At 34.1% G+C, this 18774-nt stretch overlaps 1 protein-coding gene across 2 annotated transcripts in view; it reads left to right on the top strand.

Annotated features, from left to right (window-relative positions):
* The window catches only part of ASAP1 (ArfGAP with SH3 domain, ankyrin repeat and PH domain 1), a 141878-nt gene that overhangs the window by 81056 nt on the left and 42048 nt on the right, over positions 1-18774 (top strand). The window contains exons 5-16 of one of the 2 annotated variants that reach the window (XM_041407554.1): positions 1897-2042; positions 5247-5321; positions 5661-5710; positions 6287-6416; positions 7181-7266; positions 8004-8079; positions 8911-8997; positions 14673-14681; positions 15239-15339; positions 15753-15822; positions 16953-17040; positions 18120-18168. In XM_041407554.1, the coding sequence (XP_041263488.1) occupies positions 1897-2042; positions 5247-5321; positions 5661-5710; positions 6287-6416; positions 7181-7266; positions 8004-8079; positions 8911-8997; positions 14673-14681; positions 15239-15339; positions 15753-15822; positions 16953-17040; positions 18120-18168 (967 nt within the window). The remainder of the gene's footprint in view (positions 1-1896; positions 2043-5246; positions 5322-5660; positions 5711-6286; positions 6417-7180; positions 7267-8003; positions 8080-8910; positions 8998-14672; positions 14682-15238; positions 15340-15752; positions 15823-16952; positions 17041-18119; positions 18169-18774) is intronic. The other variant, XM_041407555.1, reaches the window with a different exon arrangement.

The raw sequence follows: 18774 nt of genomic DNA, 5'->3' as shown, positions 1-18774 counted from the left end.
GGTGATTTGTGGTCTGGGATTCTTGAGAATTTCCTCTATATTGTTCTAGGACAATGATCTGCTTCCTGCTTCCTCTTTCTGACTGGGAATTTCTTTTGCCTTTCTACAGATAAATGAAACAAGCTTCTTCAGCTCTTTTTCACTCTCTTTATGAAATAATTTTTTAAAATGCTCTATGAAAACAACACAGTTCTTAAAATCAAAATGCTGGGAAATATTGTCACAAGCAAGGACAGGGATTCCATGATCTAGGGGGGCTCTTTCTGACCTTCCACTATCCTTCCTTTTACTTCAGCGCAGCTGGATATGCTATGCTTGAGCTTTACTCAGTTAGGGCTTAAGCTAAAGCTCCTTCATAGATAAAGTCCTCTGTGTATCTTTGTGCAAAAGCTTTTTCATCAAAACAGAATGCATATTTTATTGTTATGTAGTGGTTTTCTTGAGTTCAGTGCTAAGCTATTTGATTAAAATTGTATGCTTTTGGAACAGTTTTCTTAAAAAAATACAGCTTGAATTGCAACTCTGTATTAACATATGATTCAATATTTGGCCTCTTGAAAACCTCGGTATTAATGTCTTGTTTTTAGAATGTGACTGGTGTGATGTGTGAGCTTTGGGGCTTGGTATTGGTAAATTAGGATTGTGCTTTTTTAACATGTTTTGATATTTTTTTTTGTTGGAGCTTTGGTGCAATGTTGTTTGAGTATCTGCAATAACTTAGAGCTAACTGTTTAACTCTTCACCAGCTGTTTATTCAAGTCCAAATAGACTTGTGCATTGTGAGACATTATTAAAGAGAAATTGTTTGAAACTTATGTCTTTTTTTTTCCCTTTCCTTCTATCATTTGACTCATGACTTGTAATTCAGATGCTCTCAGGAAATATCATAACTTGAATTAAAAAAACCTTGGAGATTTTGGGGGGAAAAAAAGTATGGTACCTCCTGGCAACTATTCTTTCTTTCCCTTCCTCCCATTCATTGCACAGAACTTGTGCTGTAGCTCTGTGTTTTGTGTTTGTGGTTTGCAGAAAAAAGCCCACATAGTAAGCCTAGGAGATTAATTAAAGTGAAATATTGACTTAATTAATACTAATAATATCTTCCAAGAGTGGTAAAGGTGATAAAGCCTTTCCCAAAGGGTTGTAGAGGTAAATTTTCTATTTAAAGATACTAAAATAGAAGTAACAAAAATTATGCGAACACATCTCAGAAAGGAAACTAAATAGAAGCAGGAAAGATATTTCAGATACAACAGTTTCATTCTTGAGTCAAGGATTTTTCTCACTTTGATTGGCAATGTCGTGGTTCTGACCTCTCTTTATGTGCAGTTTGCTATTAAACACACTGGAGTAAGTCTTTGGCTGTGTACCAGTACACATTCTGTTATCTGGGAAAACTCAGTGTACAGAGCAGGCAAAAAGGGAACCTTTGTAAGATGTTTCTTCTTTTGAACTTAGTCAGATTCAGACTTCGTCTGCTTACTTTTATATCTGATACTTTTGACTTTTTTGTTCTGTAGGAATGTCCAACATTTCAAAAGAAAAGTTCATGTATGCATGGAAGTTCCTGTAGCAGGCAGCAAAAAATTCAAATGTCATTTACAAAACAAGCTTATATTGTTTCATTGATGTATTATTGATCTTATTACTCTTGTCAGTAGCTACAAAGTTTTCTTCATTGCTCTATTACAAATTTCAGCTTGCTGATTTAAAAAGCATATATATGCCTATTGCTAAGGAGTTCTTTTTAATCTTAAAATTATTTTAATTTTCAGTAAATATGTTGACTTGTGGCTTTTCTCAAAGTACTGTTTATTAGTTTGTTGTTAAGTGGCAGTAAGCTTAAAATTATAATTGACTGGTGACAAAAACCTAACTTTTGATTTTTCTTTGCAGATCATGTTCAAAATGAAGAGAACTATGCACAAGTACTAGATAAATTCGGAAGTAATTTTTTAAGTCGGGATAATCCAGATCTTGGCACAGCTTTTGTAAAATTTTCCACACTTACTAAAGAATTATCAACACTGTTGAAGAATCTGGTGAGGAGTTTTGAACTTTCTGAGCTTTTATCTTGCTTGACAATAAAGTTTAATACAAGAACTGCATGCATGATCATGATGACTAAGGATATTTTTTAAGATGCTTTCAGGTTTTTTTCCAAAACAAAACCAACAGTTTCTTCAGAGAGGTTCTCTAAAGGGTGTTTTTGCACACTCTGTGTTTGATGACTAATTGGCAGTTAAGAAGGTAAATATAAATGTTGAGACATCCCTTGAGTCATCCTTCACAAGTGATTGATGGTGATCTATACCTCATGGAGCTTAATTTTAAATCATCCCTTAACTTGAAGTCTTTTTTGTTAAAAATACAGTATCATTAGTTATGGCTGCTTTGTTTTACCACAAGAGGAGAAACATTCACTTTTTGGAAAAAAAATACAGTTTTCCTTACACTTGGGCAAATTTCCAAGCTTTTTTGCTGTGTGAAGTGCAAGTGATGTTGTAGACTTGTCTTCCTGTAGTCCCCAACACAGCCATAGCTGCTGTAGGTCACAACAAAGGTCACTGTAGCAAAGTTCCCTGGCTTTGACAGTTGCCCAAAACTGAGCCTTGTGCTTTCCTCTGTAGAGACTTCTGTCACTCTGGATTAATTTGACCTTTAATTAAAATTTAGCACACAATAAAAAATAAGTATTTTAAAATGTGAATTAAAGTGCAGTTTAAGGACAGATTGGGACTAGAACTCAAGTTTTTTGGAAGCTTTCTGGACTTAGCCATTCCTAGCAGGACATCCACAGAAATTTTTAACTTATTTCAACTAGCAAAGATGTCAGGGTTTATTTATTTAAAATAGTGCTGTTAAAGCAGGAAAAAGCACTTTTAATTTTAGAAGCCACACTTATTCAAAACAACATTATACTATTTCAGCTAGATTATGAAGCATTATCTACCCAAATTCGGGTTGGCAGGATTCGAAATAGGGTGTTCACTGATTTACTTCATTCAGCAGCCTCAAATAGACAACAAACTTATTTTACAATTGCCTCAGCATTTTAAAACCATTTACTTTTCTTATTTTTTTCCTCCTGAGATAGAAAATTCTGCTTTGTTGTTTTTAAGCATCATTCTGTTTAATAAGATTACACTGAAAGAAAAAAAGATGTTTATATCAAAATAGAAGTTGAGATCCATTGAAAAAGCTGTTGAGAGAAGAACTCTTATGTCACTGATAAAGACCCAAAGTAGGTGCTGAGCCTTACGTTGGTAAAATTAATTGCAAAAATGGCAGGAGTTATTAAGATGAATGGCAGGATAATAGGTTTAGGGGTTTTTTGTTCTTTTTTTACCTAGAACAGATTGTTGATGCCTTATTTAATAACGGCACAATAAAATAATGAATGGTCTTCAAAGACATAAAGATGAATAAGTACTGGAGCTACACAGTAGACAAGGAAAAAAATGCTTCACAAATTTGGATCGTTTTTGTTCCATCTTTTAACTTCAGTTATGACTCATTAAAATTTTCAGAGCAATTGTGATATTATGGATATTTCATGAGAAGGAGGGTACAAAATAACTTACTTTTTTCTTTGGCAATTATGGAGTGACTGCCTTTAGGGTGATATTCACTTACTATGAAGTAAAACCAGCAACTTTTATTAGATACACAACTTCTGAAAAGCATAATTTGGAAATGATTGCCCAGCATACAAGGGCAAGAATGAAAGCATGTTCATTAATTGCTTTAACAAGGCAAAATAAGTTGCTGTGCAGTTTTCCCTATTAACTGTTGATGTTATCATTAAATATAATGTCTGAAGCTTAAAGTTTATGAATATAATTGTTAAGTTGTTGAATCATTGTTATTAAGATTATCTTATAAGAAGGACACACAATGACCCTTCAGTAGGATTTTATAAAGTTAAAACATTGGGATTGGCCATTTCCAACCCTGGTCTCTATTTTCAGCAAACTCTGATTGTCCCACCAGAATCAGTTTCTCTGTTTTTTACTTCTACCTCCTTGGCCATTTCAGGTTTCATTCTTTATGCAGTAATTCATTATAATAGTGCATTTAAAAGGTACCTACAGACCTGTGTATATGAAAATGAGTGTGTCAGTATCTTTACATTGGTCTAGATGAGATTTTGGCAGAGCGTTTGTAGCAGTTGCAGATTATTTCTTTTGAAAATTTGTTTTATTTTTGCCTTTTTCCAAGTGCTTAAAGCCTGTTTTTCTCTATCACTCTTTCCTGTAAATGTCCTCAGCTAATCTTTGCAGAAAAATTATCTTTTGTTCACAACCCTTACTAATTTCTCATATGTGTTTCCATGTGTTAAGGGTTTTTTTCCCTTTATTTTGTTCTATATGTGAGACTGTTTTGCTTTATCAGATTGTTTCCAGTTCATTTGGGCTACTGTTTTATCAGGTCTTCAATGATGTAATAAATTATTGCAAATCCTTACTATATTGGAGTAATACACTGCTATTTAGCTTTGGGTTTTTTGATTTTTTTTCTATATCTGACATACTCACTGGCTACTATTCAGTCATTTCAAGCCAAAAATTAATAGTTTGAATTGATTATCTTTAATGGATACACCTGGAAAAATGAAAAAAAGTCTACAGTGTCTTTAGAATATATGAGGAGTTTGAATGGAACAGTAATCTGGAGAACCTGTTTGAGTGGTTGTTTTGATATTCTTGTCTGTAATCAAACAGGCATGAACCCAATGGGATGAAATTTAAACTCATAAGTGTTTAAGGGAATGTCAGATATACACAATGGACAAGGAAAGGAAAGGAACAGTGTTCCCAAAAATGGGGGAATATTCAGAGAGCTGGTGCCCCTGTTTGCTCCTTCTGCTCAGGGTTGAATTTACCATGTGCTTTGTGTGTTCCCTGCCTGTGGCACAGCAGGTCCTTCTTACTCAGGAGGCTGTAGCCAAATTTGTACCCAAATGTTTGCCTCAAGAGGATTGATATTTCCTTGAAATGCTTTCAGAATTTTGCTTACATACTATTTGTAAAATTCTGGATTTGTCACCTGCAATAAACGTTAAATTTAATTTGTTTGTATGTCTCATGCAAGTAAATTTTTATTAATTCTTCCCAGACTTGAATTTACTATGAATTTAGAAATGTGAGGTGATTGCAACTCTATTAGTCAAGTTCAAAGAATTGTTGGCAATAGTTTGATAAGATCATAATAAATCCTTTTGAATATAATGTTTTTGTTTTTAGCTCCAGGGTTTAAGCCACAATGTTATTTTCACTTTGGATTCTCTCTTAAAAGGAGACTTAAAAGGTGTTAAAGGGGTAAGTGTTGCAAACAGAATTTTTGTTTCATGTTCATCTGTCTAGTGACTGTTTTCCTTTTACACATGAGAGCATTTCTTATGTTGGCATTTATTAATCATCTGTATTTAGTACAAAGAAGAAAATTGGCATGACTGCAATGATATCTAGAAAATTTAATTGTAAATTGCTGTTTTAGTGTGCACAGGAAAGAAATACTTTACAAGATTCAAACAATATTTTTTTCTAACTGCTGTCTGAAAAGTTTTGAAGAAAACAGTATTTTTGTTGCTATTTATTACCTGATAGCTACAAAGAAAAAGTTTAAAAATATTCTAAGACAATTTTCTGTTTCCTAAGGACCTCAAAAAGCCTTTTGACAAAGCCTGGAAAGATTATGAAACCAAATTGTAAGTATTTGTCTCCCACTTGGCTTTGTTTTTTGCGGTGTTGGGATTTTTTAAATGAATTATTATTAGCAGTATTATTTGTTTTATTAGTATTGTTATTATTAAGATGTAATTATTTATTGTTTTCCCCAAGTAACACACGATACGTTGCTGTGTAGTTTTTACTATTAACTGTTGATGTTATCATGAAATATAATGTCTGAAGCTTAAAATTTATGAATATAAATAAATTGTTGAATCACTGTTATTAAGGTTATCTTATGAGAAGGAGCCACAGTGACCCTTCAGTAAGATTTTATAAAGTTAAAACATTGGGATTGGCCATTGCCAACTCTGGTCTCTGTTTTCAGCAAATTCTTGAGTGAAGAGTTTCAACTCTTTCAACTGGTATTGCAAGAAGGGCAGTTTCATGGCTCAGGAGCTCCTGGCGACTTAAAATATACAGGATTTGGTAGAAGAGCTAATCTTCAGAATGTCTCCTTTGATACACCTTAATTATTACTTTTTCCCTAAACAATACCAGAGCACATTTTAGTAGAAGGAATTCTCTAAAATGTTTTCTAATGAAAATTTCAGTACAAAGATTGAAAAGGAGAAGAGGGAACATGCGAAACAGCACGGGATGATAAGAACAGAGATAACGGGAGCTGAGATCGCCGAGGAGATGGAGAAGGAGAGGCGGCTGTTTCAGCTGCAGATGTGTGAAGTAAGGAACAAAGTTCAGTTTTTAATTGCAACACCAGAACTTATTATTAACAGACTTTGTGGGTCTCTCTTGAAGGTGGTGAAATCTTTTGTCACTTAATGGGGGTGGAGGGAGGAAATTATTTTAATGCGACACAGTACAGCAATATAAAGATAATTATTTTAGCAACTCTTGTGCAAAACTTGGCTTCTTTTTGTTTTATTCTTTTTCCTTGTTCTTAGGTTATTGTGGGGAGGTTGTTGGGCTGAAAATACACTGTGGAAATATTTCTTATTTTATCAGGTTTATGGTTTAGCAATATTTTGATATCTTTCTCCCAATATGCTTTATGAAGCCTTTGAAAATTTCTAATAAAGTGATAAATTTTAGTGATACATTTAGTTCCATAAAGCTGATTTTTTTATTAATAGTTCTTTTTATTACATTTTAGTGGAGATTACTTTAAATTGCACAGTGTTTGCACTGTCAGAATATTTCAGTAATGACTACAGTAGCATTAAAAAAGGGAAATCTTTAGACAGTTGTAAAGGATGAAACTTTTTTCTTGAATTTGCTTTATGTTTGGGGGTGTTTCAATTTTATGGAGTGGCCAGATAAATTGTTACCTGTTTTAAAGTTAGTTCAGCAGTGGTGGACTGGTGTTTTATGGCTCAGCACCCAAGTTAAACAGAGTTTAATTCATTGAGAAAATGATGTTTTATTATTTGAAAACTGTTGAAGTTTGTGATACACGATTGTCAATATGTTGTCCCTTTTCTGTACAGTATCTAATTAAGGTTAATGAAATCAAGACAAAAAAGGGTGTGGACCTTCTGCAGAACCTTATTAAATATTACCATGCACAATGCAAGTAAGTGCTGCAATGCTTTAAGATTTAGTTACTATTTTCTTTTTTGCACAAGATTTTCTTCTCCTTTGTTTGAATGTATCAGGGCTTTTTTCATGACTGTGTTGTGACAGGTGTCTGAATCTTCCTCTTCTGAGGCTGTAGACTTCCAGGAGAGAGTGTGTGAGTGAGTTTTGGGGGCAGGACAGTGATGGAGAAAGAGGCCAAAGGAAAACCTTGCATGTTGCATACAGAAATTAATTTTATTTCCTGAGGCATAGATCTAGAATGCATTTTTATAAATATCTTGTTTATTCTAATTAATAGTTTTAGTCTTTTTGCAAATTTTAAAACCACTGTAAAAGCCAGTAATTTCTTTGGATTTCTTTGAGGTGAAACTGGTGAGCTAGAACCTTGTCATCATTAGAATCACAAAGGCAAACATACAGGAACTTAAGTTAAATACAGAAAAAAGATTTTAGAAGTTACTGTGGTAGAAACATGTTGGCTATATTCTCTCTAATTTGATATTTGTTAAACTCACAATGGTGTGTCTCCACTGTTGAAAGATACTCTACTTTAAACAACTAGGAAGGGGCTTTTTGTTGGGGTTTTTACTTGTTTAATTATTTTATTCAGTTTTGAGCATGGAAAAATCTGGATATGTTTTATTGGTTTTGCTATTTTTCTACACAAGACAATCTACTTTGTGTTGTGAACTCGATACATTCCTGATAAATCAAAGGTATTTTTCATTCCAGTTTCTTCCAAGATGGCTTGAAAACAGCTGATAAACTGAAACAATATATTGAAAAGTTGGCTGCTGACTTATATAATGTAAGTTTATTTACAAGTAACTTTATATCTGAAAATGAAAATATTTTCTTTATATAAGAACATTTTAAATACAACTGTAAGGATCTGTATGTAATTTACATTTTATAAATGAAAAGTGTGTTAGTTGAAACTGAACATAGCTAGATGAAGAAGACGTCTTGACTGTTAAACTTCATATGCAATTTTTAGAGCTATTAGGAAAAGTAGCTTTCATTCTACTATTAATTCAATCATACATTAAAGTAAAACTAATTTAAGTGTGAATATTGGAATCAGCTTATATTCTTAACATTAATTTTAGTACCATTTTCACTTTTTAAAATCAAACTACTTAATGATAGCACCAAGGTTTTAAAATTAATTAATTTGTGATGTTTATTGAAGTAAAGTAATAACATGGAATCAAAGGTCACTTATCACCCAAGTGCTTTTGTATTTCTTAATCAGAATTACTGCAATCCCATTTGCTATTGTAATTTGTTGCTGAATTAAACTGCATTTTCATTCCTTAAGTAATTTGTCAAATTTGAGTTATTTTAATGTTTCAGAGGATAATTTAGTTGCATTAGATATAGTAAGCCATGACAATGTAACAGAATAAACAGTGCATGTCAAGCTATGCATTCATTTTGATTTGCTTTTCAAGCAGTAAATGCATAGAAGGTGAAGATATAAGAATGGACTGGTACATGAAAATAAACTCAACTATTACAAAACCACAAAATAATTGAGCTAGTTGTTCAGGACATCTAAAATGGTATATTGAAATGCATAAAACATTAAAATTGAAGTTGCATACAGGAAGCATATAATGGCAATCTCTTTCCATAGATAAAGCAGACACAAGATGAAGAAAAGAAACAACTTACAGCTCTCAGAGATTTGATAAAATCTTCTCTGCAGCTTGATCAGAAGGAGGTAAATAATTTAGACATGTTATTCTTGCAGTTAATGTAAATTTGTGAATTTTATATTCAGAAATTGGTTTGATTAATATTAAATTTGTGTAGATATTGGCTTAGTAGAGTTGGACTTTAAACATCATGGCAAAACTAATGTTTACAATGTTCAACTACATACCAACAAACAATGTTTTTACATTCATTTTCTGTTTCCATTTTATGTACAAAGAGGAATTATTCTCTTTTTAATATACTTTCTTAATATACTATATGAAGAGTTGTACTGGGTCAGATAAATGCTTCATCTACCCCAGTGTCCTGTCCTTGACAATGATAAGGAATGGTTGTTCAAGGAAAAAAATGAAGAGAAGAGATGCACACTTCCATCTTGTGTTCTGCTATCCTCCAGCCAGTTTGTGCTCAGGATTTTCCTGACCCAGGTGATCCCAAGGCAAAATGAGAACCAGAGGTTTGCCTTTAGCTGTGGTTTGCACTTTAGAGTTCAGCTGCTAACTCACATGGATTTTGGGCTCATTGAACAAAAATGCAACACCACAGTTGTTCTCCTCTCCAAGCTCCTTTTGTTAATAGTATGTAGTAAGGAAGAAAATTTGTTTGCTACTCAGACAGCAGGGACTGAGACAGGGCAGTTAAAAAGTAAAATTTGTCATCAAATGCACTGATATCTGTTATCAACTGTAAACGTGGAGGGAAGCATGTGTGATGTCCATTGCAGATGTTCTGGAATACTTCTAACTAGGACATAACATAACAACACACATCACAGCTTTTACCTGAGATAATACTCTGACTTGTCAAAATCATAGTGTCTTAGAGAAGTACTGAATAGCCCATGGGGACAGTGGTTGTTGGGAGGGTCAGTGTAGCTTTCCTTCAGGAAACATTTGCTTACCCTCAGTTCGGTTTTCTTCTAGGTGTCTAAGACATTCATATTTACCAGATGTCTGTTATTAAATATGAATTATAACAAAACATTAGACAGATGCCATTCTGCTAATATATATGATCATCTAAATATATGATAAATATGTGATAAATATATGATCTACAGAATTGCTAATACCATATATACATAAAAACATAATTTACAACCCGGTCATTGAGTCAGCCAAGTTTCTGAATGCCAGTTTATAGTGGGTGTTGAGAGTAAAATGCAGGGCAATAAACACTGATGCTTCCCCAGAATACCATCCCATTAGTAGCTTGACTGGCTTGGAAGTTTTTGAACTTGTGCAATTGCTTTTTGAAGAAGTGTAAATCATCAGCTTTACAGCTGTGCCTTTCCCACCATGGCTGCATGTTGTGTGGAAAGATCTTTCTGCTTTTATTTGTTGTGAACTTTTAGATCTGCATACCCTATTCAGGATCTGAGTGTGTGTGTGAATTTCATGTCCTCACTAGATACTTTTTTGATCTTTGTTGGGGTTTTTTTTTTATTATTTTTCCATATAAAACCTTACATTGACTTGCTTTTTGGCCAGTGGAGGTCTGTAAGTTGATCATCTGTAAAGCTATAAGCATATCCTCCTGTTTCTGAATCTTCATGGTGAGCTCACAGTATCTCATTCTTCCCCTCTGCATCACTTGGCATTTTTTAATGCTGATCTTCACCTGTCATTTGTTGTCAAGCTACTCACTATTGTTGAGTTCCTGAGAAATTCTTCAGTCAGCTTTTCTTGAGTATCCTGAATAATTTAATAGCATCTAACAAAATTTGACAGTTTACTATTCACCCTTTTCCATATTGTTTCTGTTAGACATATGTGCTGGCACAGCTTTCTGTGAAACTCATTTGGCTGTTTCATGATTTTAACCTGTTATGTCACCTGAGGACTTTTCCTCTTGTCCTGTGGCAATGTAATTCTTTCCCTTTCATAAAGAAGAATAAGTGCCCATTGAAAGTCCAGGTACATTGCATCAGTCATCGTTTGCTTACTAATTCTTCCAGGAAACTCCAGGAAAGTTTTGTACACAATCTGTCTCTTCAAAAGCTGCCCTGATTTTCCATTGTATGTAATAATAAATATACTCTTCAAAGTAGTTTTCATTAATCTCCCTTCTGTGCTGTGAAGCTAAAAAAATCTTTAATTTCCTGGAATTCTTCTGAAACTGTTGAAAAACAGGGCAAGTAAAAAGTGCAAATATTTTCATGGGCTGTTGCATAATTTTATAGATAGCCCATTGTGATCATGGCCACTGTGTCTAGATGTGTGGCTTGAAGTTAGTAAATTAACTAATGTGGAATCACAGTTAATAAGGAATGATGGACGAGCAATTGCTTACAGTGGTGGGTTTGTTTTTTTTTTTTCTTTTGAATGTTTGCTTACATAACATAGATGTACATTATATAGCAGACAAACCTTGGCCAGGAGGCTGTTCCTCTTCCTGCATCTCTAATCCCACCATTCTGAAGGACAACACAGCCTCAAAACACACTCTATATATATTTTTTAGAACTTCTTTCATGGCACAAATGCTGACAAGGAGTACCACAGAGCACCTTTGAATAGATCCCAATTTACTGTAAAAGCTGTCAGCTCTTTCTAGTGCTCAGTTTTCCCTTAGCTCATACTTTACAGTCTTTCCTGAGTCTCAGTTTGGTATTTTTTTTTCCCTTCCATCTCCAATGTGCACATGGACTTGGCAGATCTCTTCCATAATGCTTACAGAGCTTTCCATACTTTACGTTACATTAGTCATCTCCCTGTTATCTAAATCACTCTGAACATAATTCCTGCTCATTCTTCATCGGGAATCGATTCCCAACACACAGAGCAGCAAGACTTGCTCTCCTCTCATGTATCTTTTCTTCCACAAGCTGATTCTTTGGGAAGCAAAGGAGAACATCTCCTCCTCTCCTGGATGCTGCATATGTTTTTGGGTTCACACTTCTTGACAATCAGCCAGTTCTTGGAAATAAAGTAGGACAAATGGGTGGATGTTCTTCAGAAGTGTATTGTACATTCATGGCTGCATATGGTACAGTCCATACAAGTCAAGTTTCAAAATTGCTCATAGATTATTATGAGGCAGAGTAACAAGTGAAATATAATGTTTGGATTTTTGGTTACCTATTTCCTGGATGTATAGTAAAAAAATAAATAGTAAAAAACCTAATCTAAAATATAGAAATAAAGTCAAATATGAATGTGAAGAGAAATTTTGAGACTTGAATACATGTTGAAATAAGATAGCTTCACAGGCATCACCAAAATAAACTCTGCAACTGTTCTGACTGTAACTGCAGTGTGGACAAATTCTAGGGCTCTTGAAAAACTCTGTGTGTGTATATATGTATAATATATGTATATAAAGTTGTAAATATAAATAATAAAGTGCTTTGAAGAGAATTGAAGTTGTGTCTTAGAAGAAAAAGGAGCAGTATTGTGATTCTCAGATATCCAGGCAAATCACAGGAGAGATAGAGAAATGCTGTTATGAAAAAATCTGGGGTTTTTTGATAAAATAACCATTTGTTCACATTGATGTTCAAGTTTCTCTCTCAAAATCAACATGAGGGCTTTCATGAGATTCTGCTGCATGACATGAGTCAGAGTGTAATCATGCTGGCAGAAACTGAGGAGCTTGATAAAACAATGTGTTACTTAGGTATTCAGTGTTCACTCCTGAAGCAGCAGGTCAGCATTCATTACTCCTTGGTTAAGAGACAGCAAAGCCTGATGTGGTCTGAGTTTTCACCAGTCAGCCTCCATCACTGTGTACATCCAAATCTTCAAGTACGTAAAGCTGAGCTTTATTATTGTGACAGATGGCCTGGTGGATTATCATTGAGTATACATTTTCCCACTTATATTAGTGTCCTATAATCTCATTGATGGAAAATTGATGGATTAATGGAATTTTTGAAGAACATTAAATAAATGGGATTTTCTCCAGTGGATTTGTAAAAAATCAGAAGTATTCTTACCAAACATTGCTTTGCAGGGAAGCAGTTTGAAATAATAAAATTGAGGCCCTAGTTGTTGATAGTTAAAAGTTTTTTTGATTGAGAGAAGGCAATTGAAACTAGTGATTCCTGTCCAGATTGTAAATTCTGCCACCTTTAACCTCTTTAGAGCTGCTGTGAGAGAAGTGAGATGTCCTAACATTTTTGAGGTCTCATAATGCAGCTCCTGTTCCACTGTTGCACTTGTTCAGGGTGTTAATTTAGCATTATGGGCATCTGTAATGACCTTGCACATTTTTGTGGCATACCTGTCCTTTCATCAGTGAGAAAGGCATTACTGTAATCACTGCAATTACCTGGTTCCTGGAGAAGCACATCTTGACCATGTTTGAATCCTGGGCTGTGCAGCAGTGCCAGTGCTGCAGCTGCATTGCAGGAAGCACCATTGACATTGGCTCTGTCACAGGCAGTGGCTCTTGTGGCCACTCTTGTGCTGTCCTCATGTCAAGCTGGGGCAGATTCTGTTACCTTGTGCAAGAATTACCAAATTTTGGAAAATTATTATGGTTTATGGCTTTTGGAAAAAGTATTTTAGTGAATACTAGTGTACTTTTAATTGTGTAAAGCATCTGATCTTATGTGTTGCAAAATGCTCAAATCCTTAGAAGCTTCACTTTTAAAAGAAACTGAGCCTTTAATACAGGTTTCTGTTCCCTATTTTTGTCTATTAATTATTGCTGCAAAAGTAACTTAACAGCATTAAGTTGAATGTAGCTAATTGTTGGAGTCATGTTTTGTGTCTGTTTCATCAATTATTTCATTACATTTTGATTTATTTCCCCAAATCTCCATCTCATGTACTACTTGCAACAAGAACTATATATCTCATTATGTTCTTTCCTATGCTAATACCAGCTGGATTAATTCCCTAATTCCCATGGGGATTTGAAATTTGCTTTTAAAAAACGAGCTGCTGATTGTGGTGATGTGGGCACTGCTGGCAGCACCCAGCTTGCAGGAGCCTCTGTGCTGCTTCCAGCCACAACTGCCAGTTTTACCAAAGCACATCTCTAAACTCTCTGGCAAACTTGTTACAAAATGAAAATCAATTGTGAGCACTCTGGATAAACCAAGAGGGAGAAATCTTCAATGTATTGGTTGTGGTAGTAAGAAACTGTGCTTTAGAGAGGAAAGGTTATTGAGAAGGCAGTAATTGAACTCCCCATTCTTTTGATTTTTTTTTTTTGGGCAGGATCTTATCAAATGTTTTGCAGGTTATTGTTTCACAGTTATATTTTAAAATAAATTGATGTGCCCTTAAGTATAGCTTTTTGCCTACACTTGCAAAAATTAAAGTTAACTTTGGGCCTGATCTTTTTCAATGGAAATTCAGAATTAGCTCCTGTGGTGGAGGATACAATGCAACTATCATATTAGGCAATTTTAAGATTACAAAGATTGGAAGATGTATTAAAATTTGATCCTGCAGTCCTCTTGGTTGTTTTGTGAAGCTAATGTCATATATGCCAGGTTGCCTGGAATTTTGTTGTGATATTTTGTTACTGGATGAGACACCAGTATGCCTAAAAAATAGTTCTTGCCTTCTCTCTATTAGTGTCTTTAGAAAGGGGAAACATTGTTTTAACAATGGGGGCTATAAAATTTATGTTCAAGGAACATGTTTTTTTTAAATGAATAATAATTCTTGTTTCAAATTATTTGCTTTCTCTTTCCTCTATTGCTTTTGCCTTTCGTGATCGAAGTCTAGGAGAGTAAGTCAATGTTTTAATGAATTTGGGGGATTTTTTTTCTGATGTGCTTGTAACAAGTTAATCCATTTCATTTAATTGTTTCACTAGATCAGGCCAAAAGTTATTTCAGCTGACTTCATTCACTAAAACTCATGAATTATACGTATTCTTTTATTTGGAAAAAAAAATTATTATCATTTGTCTTTCTTTATATATGTGTTTCTATATACATATATGCATGCAGTATTCTGTTGTTTTCTTTTTTGAAGTTTTATCTTAGCCTTTTACTTATAAGATTGTGCAATATTAAATATTTGTATTCTAAGTCTTTGTTTTGAGATGCATATTTGCATCAAAGGCCTAATGTATTAATTAAATCTTGAACATTCATCTAGTTCAAGATCATGTGGTGTAAAAGGAAGTTCTCCTATGAATGTAAAACATGCAGTAGGAGTTCTCCCTTTTAATCTTTATGAATTTGTGATGTTATAGAGAAGAAAAAATAAAATAGGCTTAAAGGTTAGGAAAGTTTACTGTGCACATCAGGAGAATGTTAATGTTGTGTTTCCCTTTTTCAGGATTCACAGAGCAGGCAAGGAGGGTACAGTATGCATCAGCTTCAGGGGAATAAGGAATATGGCAGTGAGAAGAAAGGTTATCTTTTAAAGAAGAGTGATGGGTATGTTCTGGTAGCACATAATAGTGAAATCTACTGCTGTGTTCAGGCTCTAATTTTAACAGCTTTCCACTGTGGTTCCTTCAGGCATATTCTCCTAATGCACATGCCACAAGTACTTGTGAGTTCCAAAGTTCAAGCCTGAACACAGAACTGAATTTAATGTAGCATATATGAAAAGCATGACAAGCAAGCATAAAAAATAGTTATAGTTTAAAGAAAGCTATTGTTGTTATAACTTTCTAAAAGATGATTAAGTTTTGTCACAAATCTCCAAGTTTCTTTTGATGAACCATTTAGTAAAATTTTGACTGCATCTGTTTATTTTTAAAGCTAATTGTCTCAAAATTATAATGATATTTATGTCTTTTGAAGTCACATCTACTTACTAAAATTGGTGTTGTCTTCTTATATAGGTTAAGGAAAGTATGGCAAAGAAGGAAGTGCACTGTTAAAAATGGAATTCTTACCATCTCACATGCAACGGTAAGTTATTTTCATACCTTTATATGAAAACAATAAATAGCATTATTTTCTGCTAAAGCCGTTGCTGCTAATATGCTATTGCAAAAAGGATGTTACTTCAGATTCTGACTGTTGAAATTTTGTGAAACTGTAGCTTATGAAATTAATTTATCAGTAGTTTAATAAGAAAATGGCAAATGTATTGAACAGACTTCTCAATTAATACTTCAAAAGGATTTGCTTTAAGGATTGTCATGATATATATGTGAACCACGTAATTTGGGAACTTGGGAAGTATTTGATACTAGGTTAGAGTCTGACAGATGAGTGAAGGTGTTTAGTATTTTGAGTGCTTTCAATTAAAAGTTTGAAATGCTGGGAAGTTTTGTTCACAGTGAGTTCTTAGAATCAGGGTTATAACTGAAGGACTTTTCCTAGGAATGCTCAGTCATGAGGTAGCACCAAGGTGATCATGGGGGAGGCAGTGCTAAAACTGTGTAACACTGTAATATTGTGCTAAAGTGTAACACAAACTTGTTGGAAAGAAGCACAGGAGTTGCTCTTGTTAAAGGAGATGGTCCCATTTCCTCACCTCTTTTCCCCCTTTGCCCCAAATTCAATGGACAGCCCTCAATTTCTCGGACTTACTACCTGTATAAACCCCAAATTCCTCAAAGAGACATTTAATTATCATGTCTTTAAGTGACTTAATTAGAACACAGAATATTCATACTGGTATTTATCCTGAGTTCTGAAACTCCAGATCTTCAGCCTTCCACTTCCATTTTAAAGTTTTAGGATTATATCTTTATTTACAATGGGAGGAAACTTGGAACATGGGCATGCTGTAATGAAAAACTGCATTATAGTTTTGCCCTTGTTGAAGAAATGGAATTAAAAACTATTAATATTAGCATATTGTAAATTTAAGGTTTTTCTTTTAATCTATTTCAGATAAAGTGAGATCATGAAGATTTTAATTTTGTTTAGATTTAGCAATGTGTCCTTTTTGAGAGACCAAATCAGACCAAGTCATGCTGGCCTTCTGCTTTTATGTGTGCATGTCCAAACTACCATACATGCCCACTCCCAGAAAGGGAAAATAATCCTAAATCAATAAATTTTTAAAATAAAATAAATTTTCTTTTTAGTCCAACAGGCAACCAGCTAAACTGAATTTATTGACCTGCCAGGTGAAGCCAAATGCTGAAGATAAGAAGTCCTTTGATCTAATATCACGTATGTAGCAGCTTTAGTACCATCTTGTATTATTGGGATTTCTGAAAATGTCATTGCAAGATGCTTTGAGTAGAACACAAGGCTAGAGCTCAAGGTTCAGGTCTGTATCCAGACACACACACAGTGTCTCATGAGTGTTCAGAGCCTCTGGTTTTGATGATGACCAAATGGATGTAGAACATTTCTCTGTGTAGATGTGGCATAAATACTATTTGTGACAAGCCATGAAATGCAGCATATGTGCTGCTCCCTAAGTTCAGAGAGAGGTTTAACAGCTTTGTGGAACGTGTTATCTGTATCCATCAGGAAAGGGAAAAGACCTTTGGCTTTATCCTGCTTTTCAGTCATTGTTCTGTCTTTTGAGCACTATTTGGGGGCATGAGGAAGACAAGGAGACATTCTTTCTCTCCTATCCTACAGTAAAATACATTTATCTTTGTCTGAAAATTGGTAGTGCCTTGTCTTCTCAGCATTAAAGCTTCTGTGATTCCCCTTCTTCCCATTTTGGTGTTGTACAGCAGCTGTTTGTATCCAGTCTGGTTTTGAAAACTCTTTTGATGAGTCAACTTAGTGTTTTCAGACTTTACATACAGAGTATTACCCAACAAACAGTTCCAACATTCTATATTGAAAAGGATGGTCTAGGAAGCCTTTGATTGTGGGAGATAATAGCCGCTTCATGTCTTCATCTGTTGGTTAGTAAAGCAATTTTCTTGGCTCAACTGGAGGGAAAAACTATATAAAAGGAACAAATTTATTTTGCCTCTTCTCCTAATTATATTTCAGTTTTGACTTCTGAAAGGGTAAAATTTGATCCATGTGTTTATTTTCCTTTATTATTTCAAAACGTAAGACTCTTAAAATACATAAAATTGGTGGGAATCAAAATTTACATTTTCATCTTCTTTTTCTTTTTTTTTTTTTAATTGTTATCCATAGCTATGAATATAGGATTAATGATGCATTTTAAGAGAAATTTCTCTTGAAGACTTTAGCTGCCAAATAGGTTTAGTACGAAATATATAGACACATTGACTTTTATCATGTGCCACATGAGAAGATGTATTCCTTTCTTTCAGATAACAGAACTTACCACTTTCAAGCAGAAGATGAACAGGAATACGTAGCGTAAGAATGTTTACATTTTTTTCAAGTTTATTTTGCCAATAGAGATGTGTAAAATCACACATAACAGTGGAAATAATTTTCTCAGCTAATGCATAAGTAGTGCCTACTGTCTCTTCTTTTCTGCTGTTATTAATCTGTAAATGTTAACTATTTTGTGTCACACAATATAGCTCTTTCAAAACCTAGTAATGTTAAAACTGAAACTAAACCAAACCCAACTAACCAAAACCCCATTTAGATTGTTTATCCTGCCAGTACCTGGTTTGTGTGAAGTGCTTGGGATGATATTGTAGATCAGATTATCAGGATTTAAATGAAATATTTTTAAATTGTTCTCAAATCTTCCCTGTCAACCCTGTTCTGCAGTTACTTCTTTTCCTTTTGATCCTACCTTTTCCTTGAAATTAAACATAATAAAAAGACAAAAGATCTCCATATGACACACAGAAAATATCTACAGGCACTGCATTTTTTCTTCTGTAGGCTTAGAAATAAATGGCAAAGCACATATTTGAGATTTTTGTACTTCAGAATCCAGGAACTTGCTTCATTTAATGCATGCTTCCGATTAGATTATTTCCTTTTAAACAGTCTTTCTTCCTACTG

This window comes from Onychostruthus taczanowskii, unplaced genomic scaffold (genome assembly GCF_017590055.1).
Source record: "Onychostruthus taczanowskii isolate IOZ18803 unplaced genomic scaffold, ASM1759005v1 scaffold27, whole genome shotgun sequence".
NCBI classification, from domain to species: Eukaryota; Metazoa; Chordata; class Aves; order Passeriformes; family Passeridae; genus Onychostruthus; species Onychostruthus taczanowskii.
The sequence above is the reverse complement of the archived record's forward strand: the minus strand, read 5'-3'. Positions and strand labels throughout refer to the sequence as shown.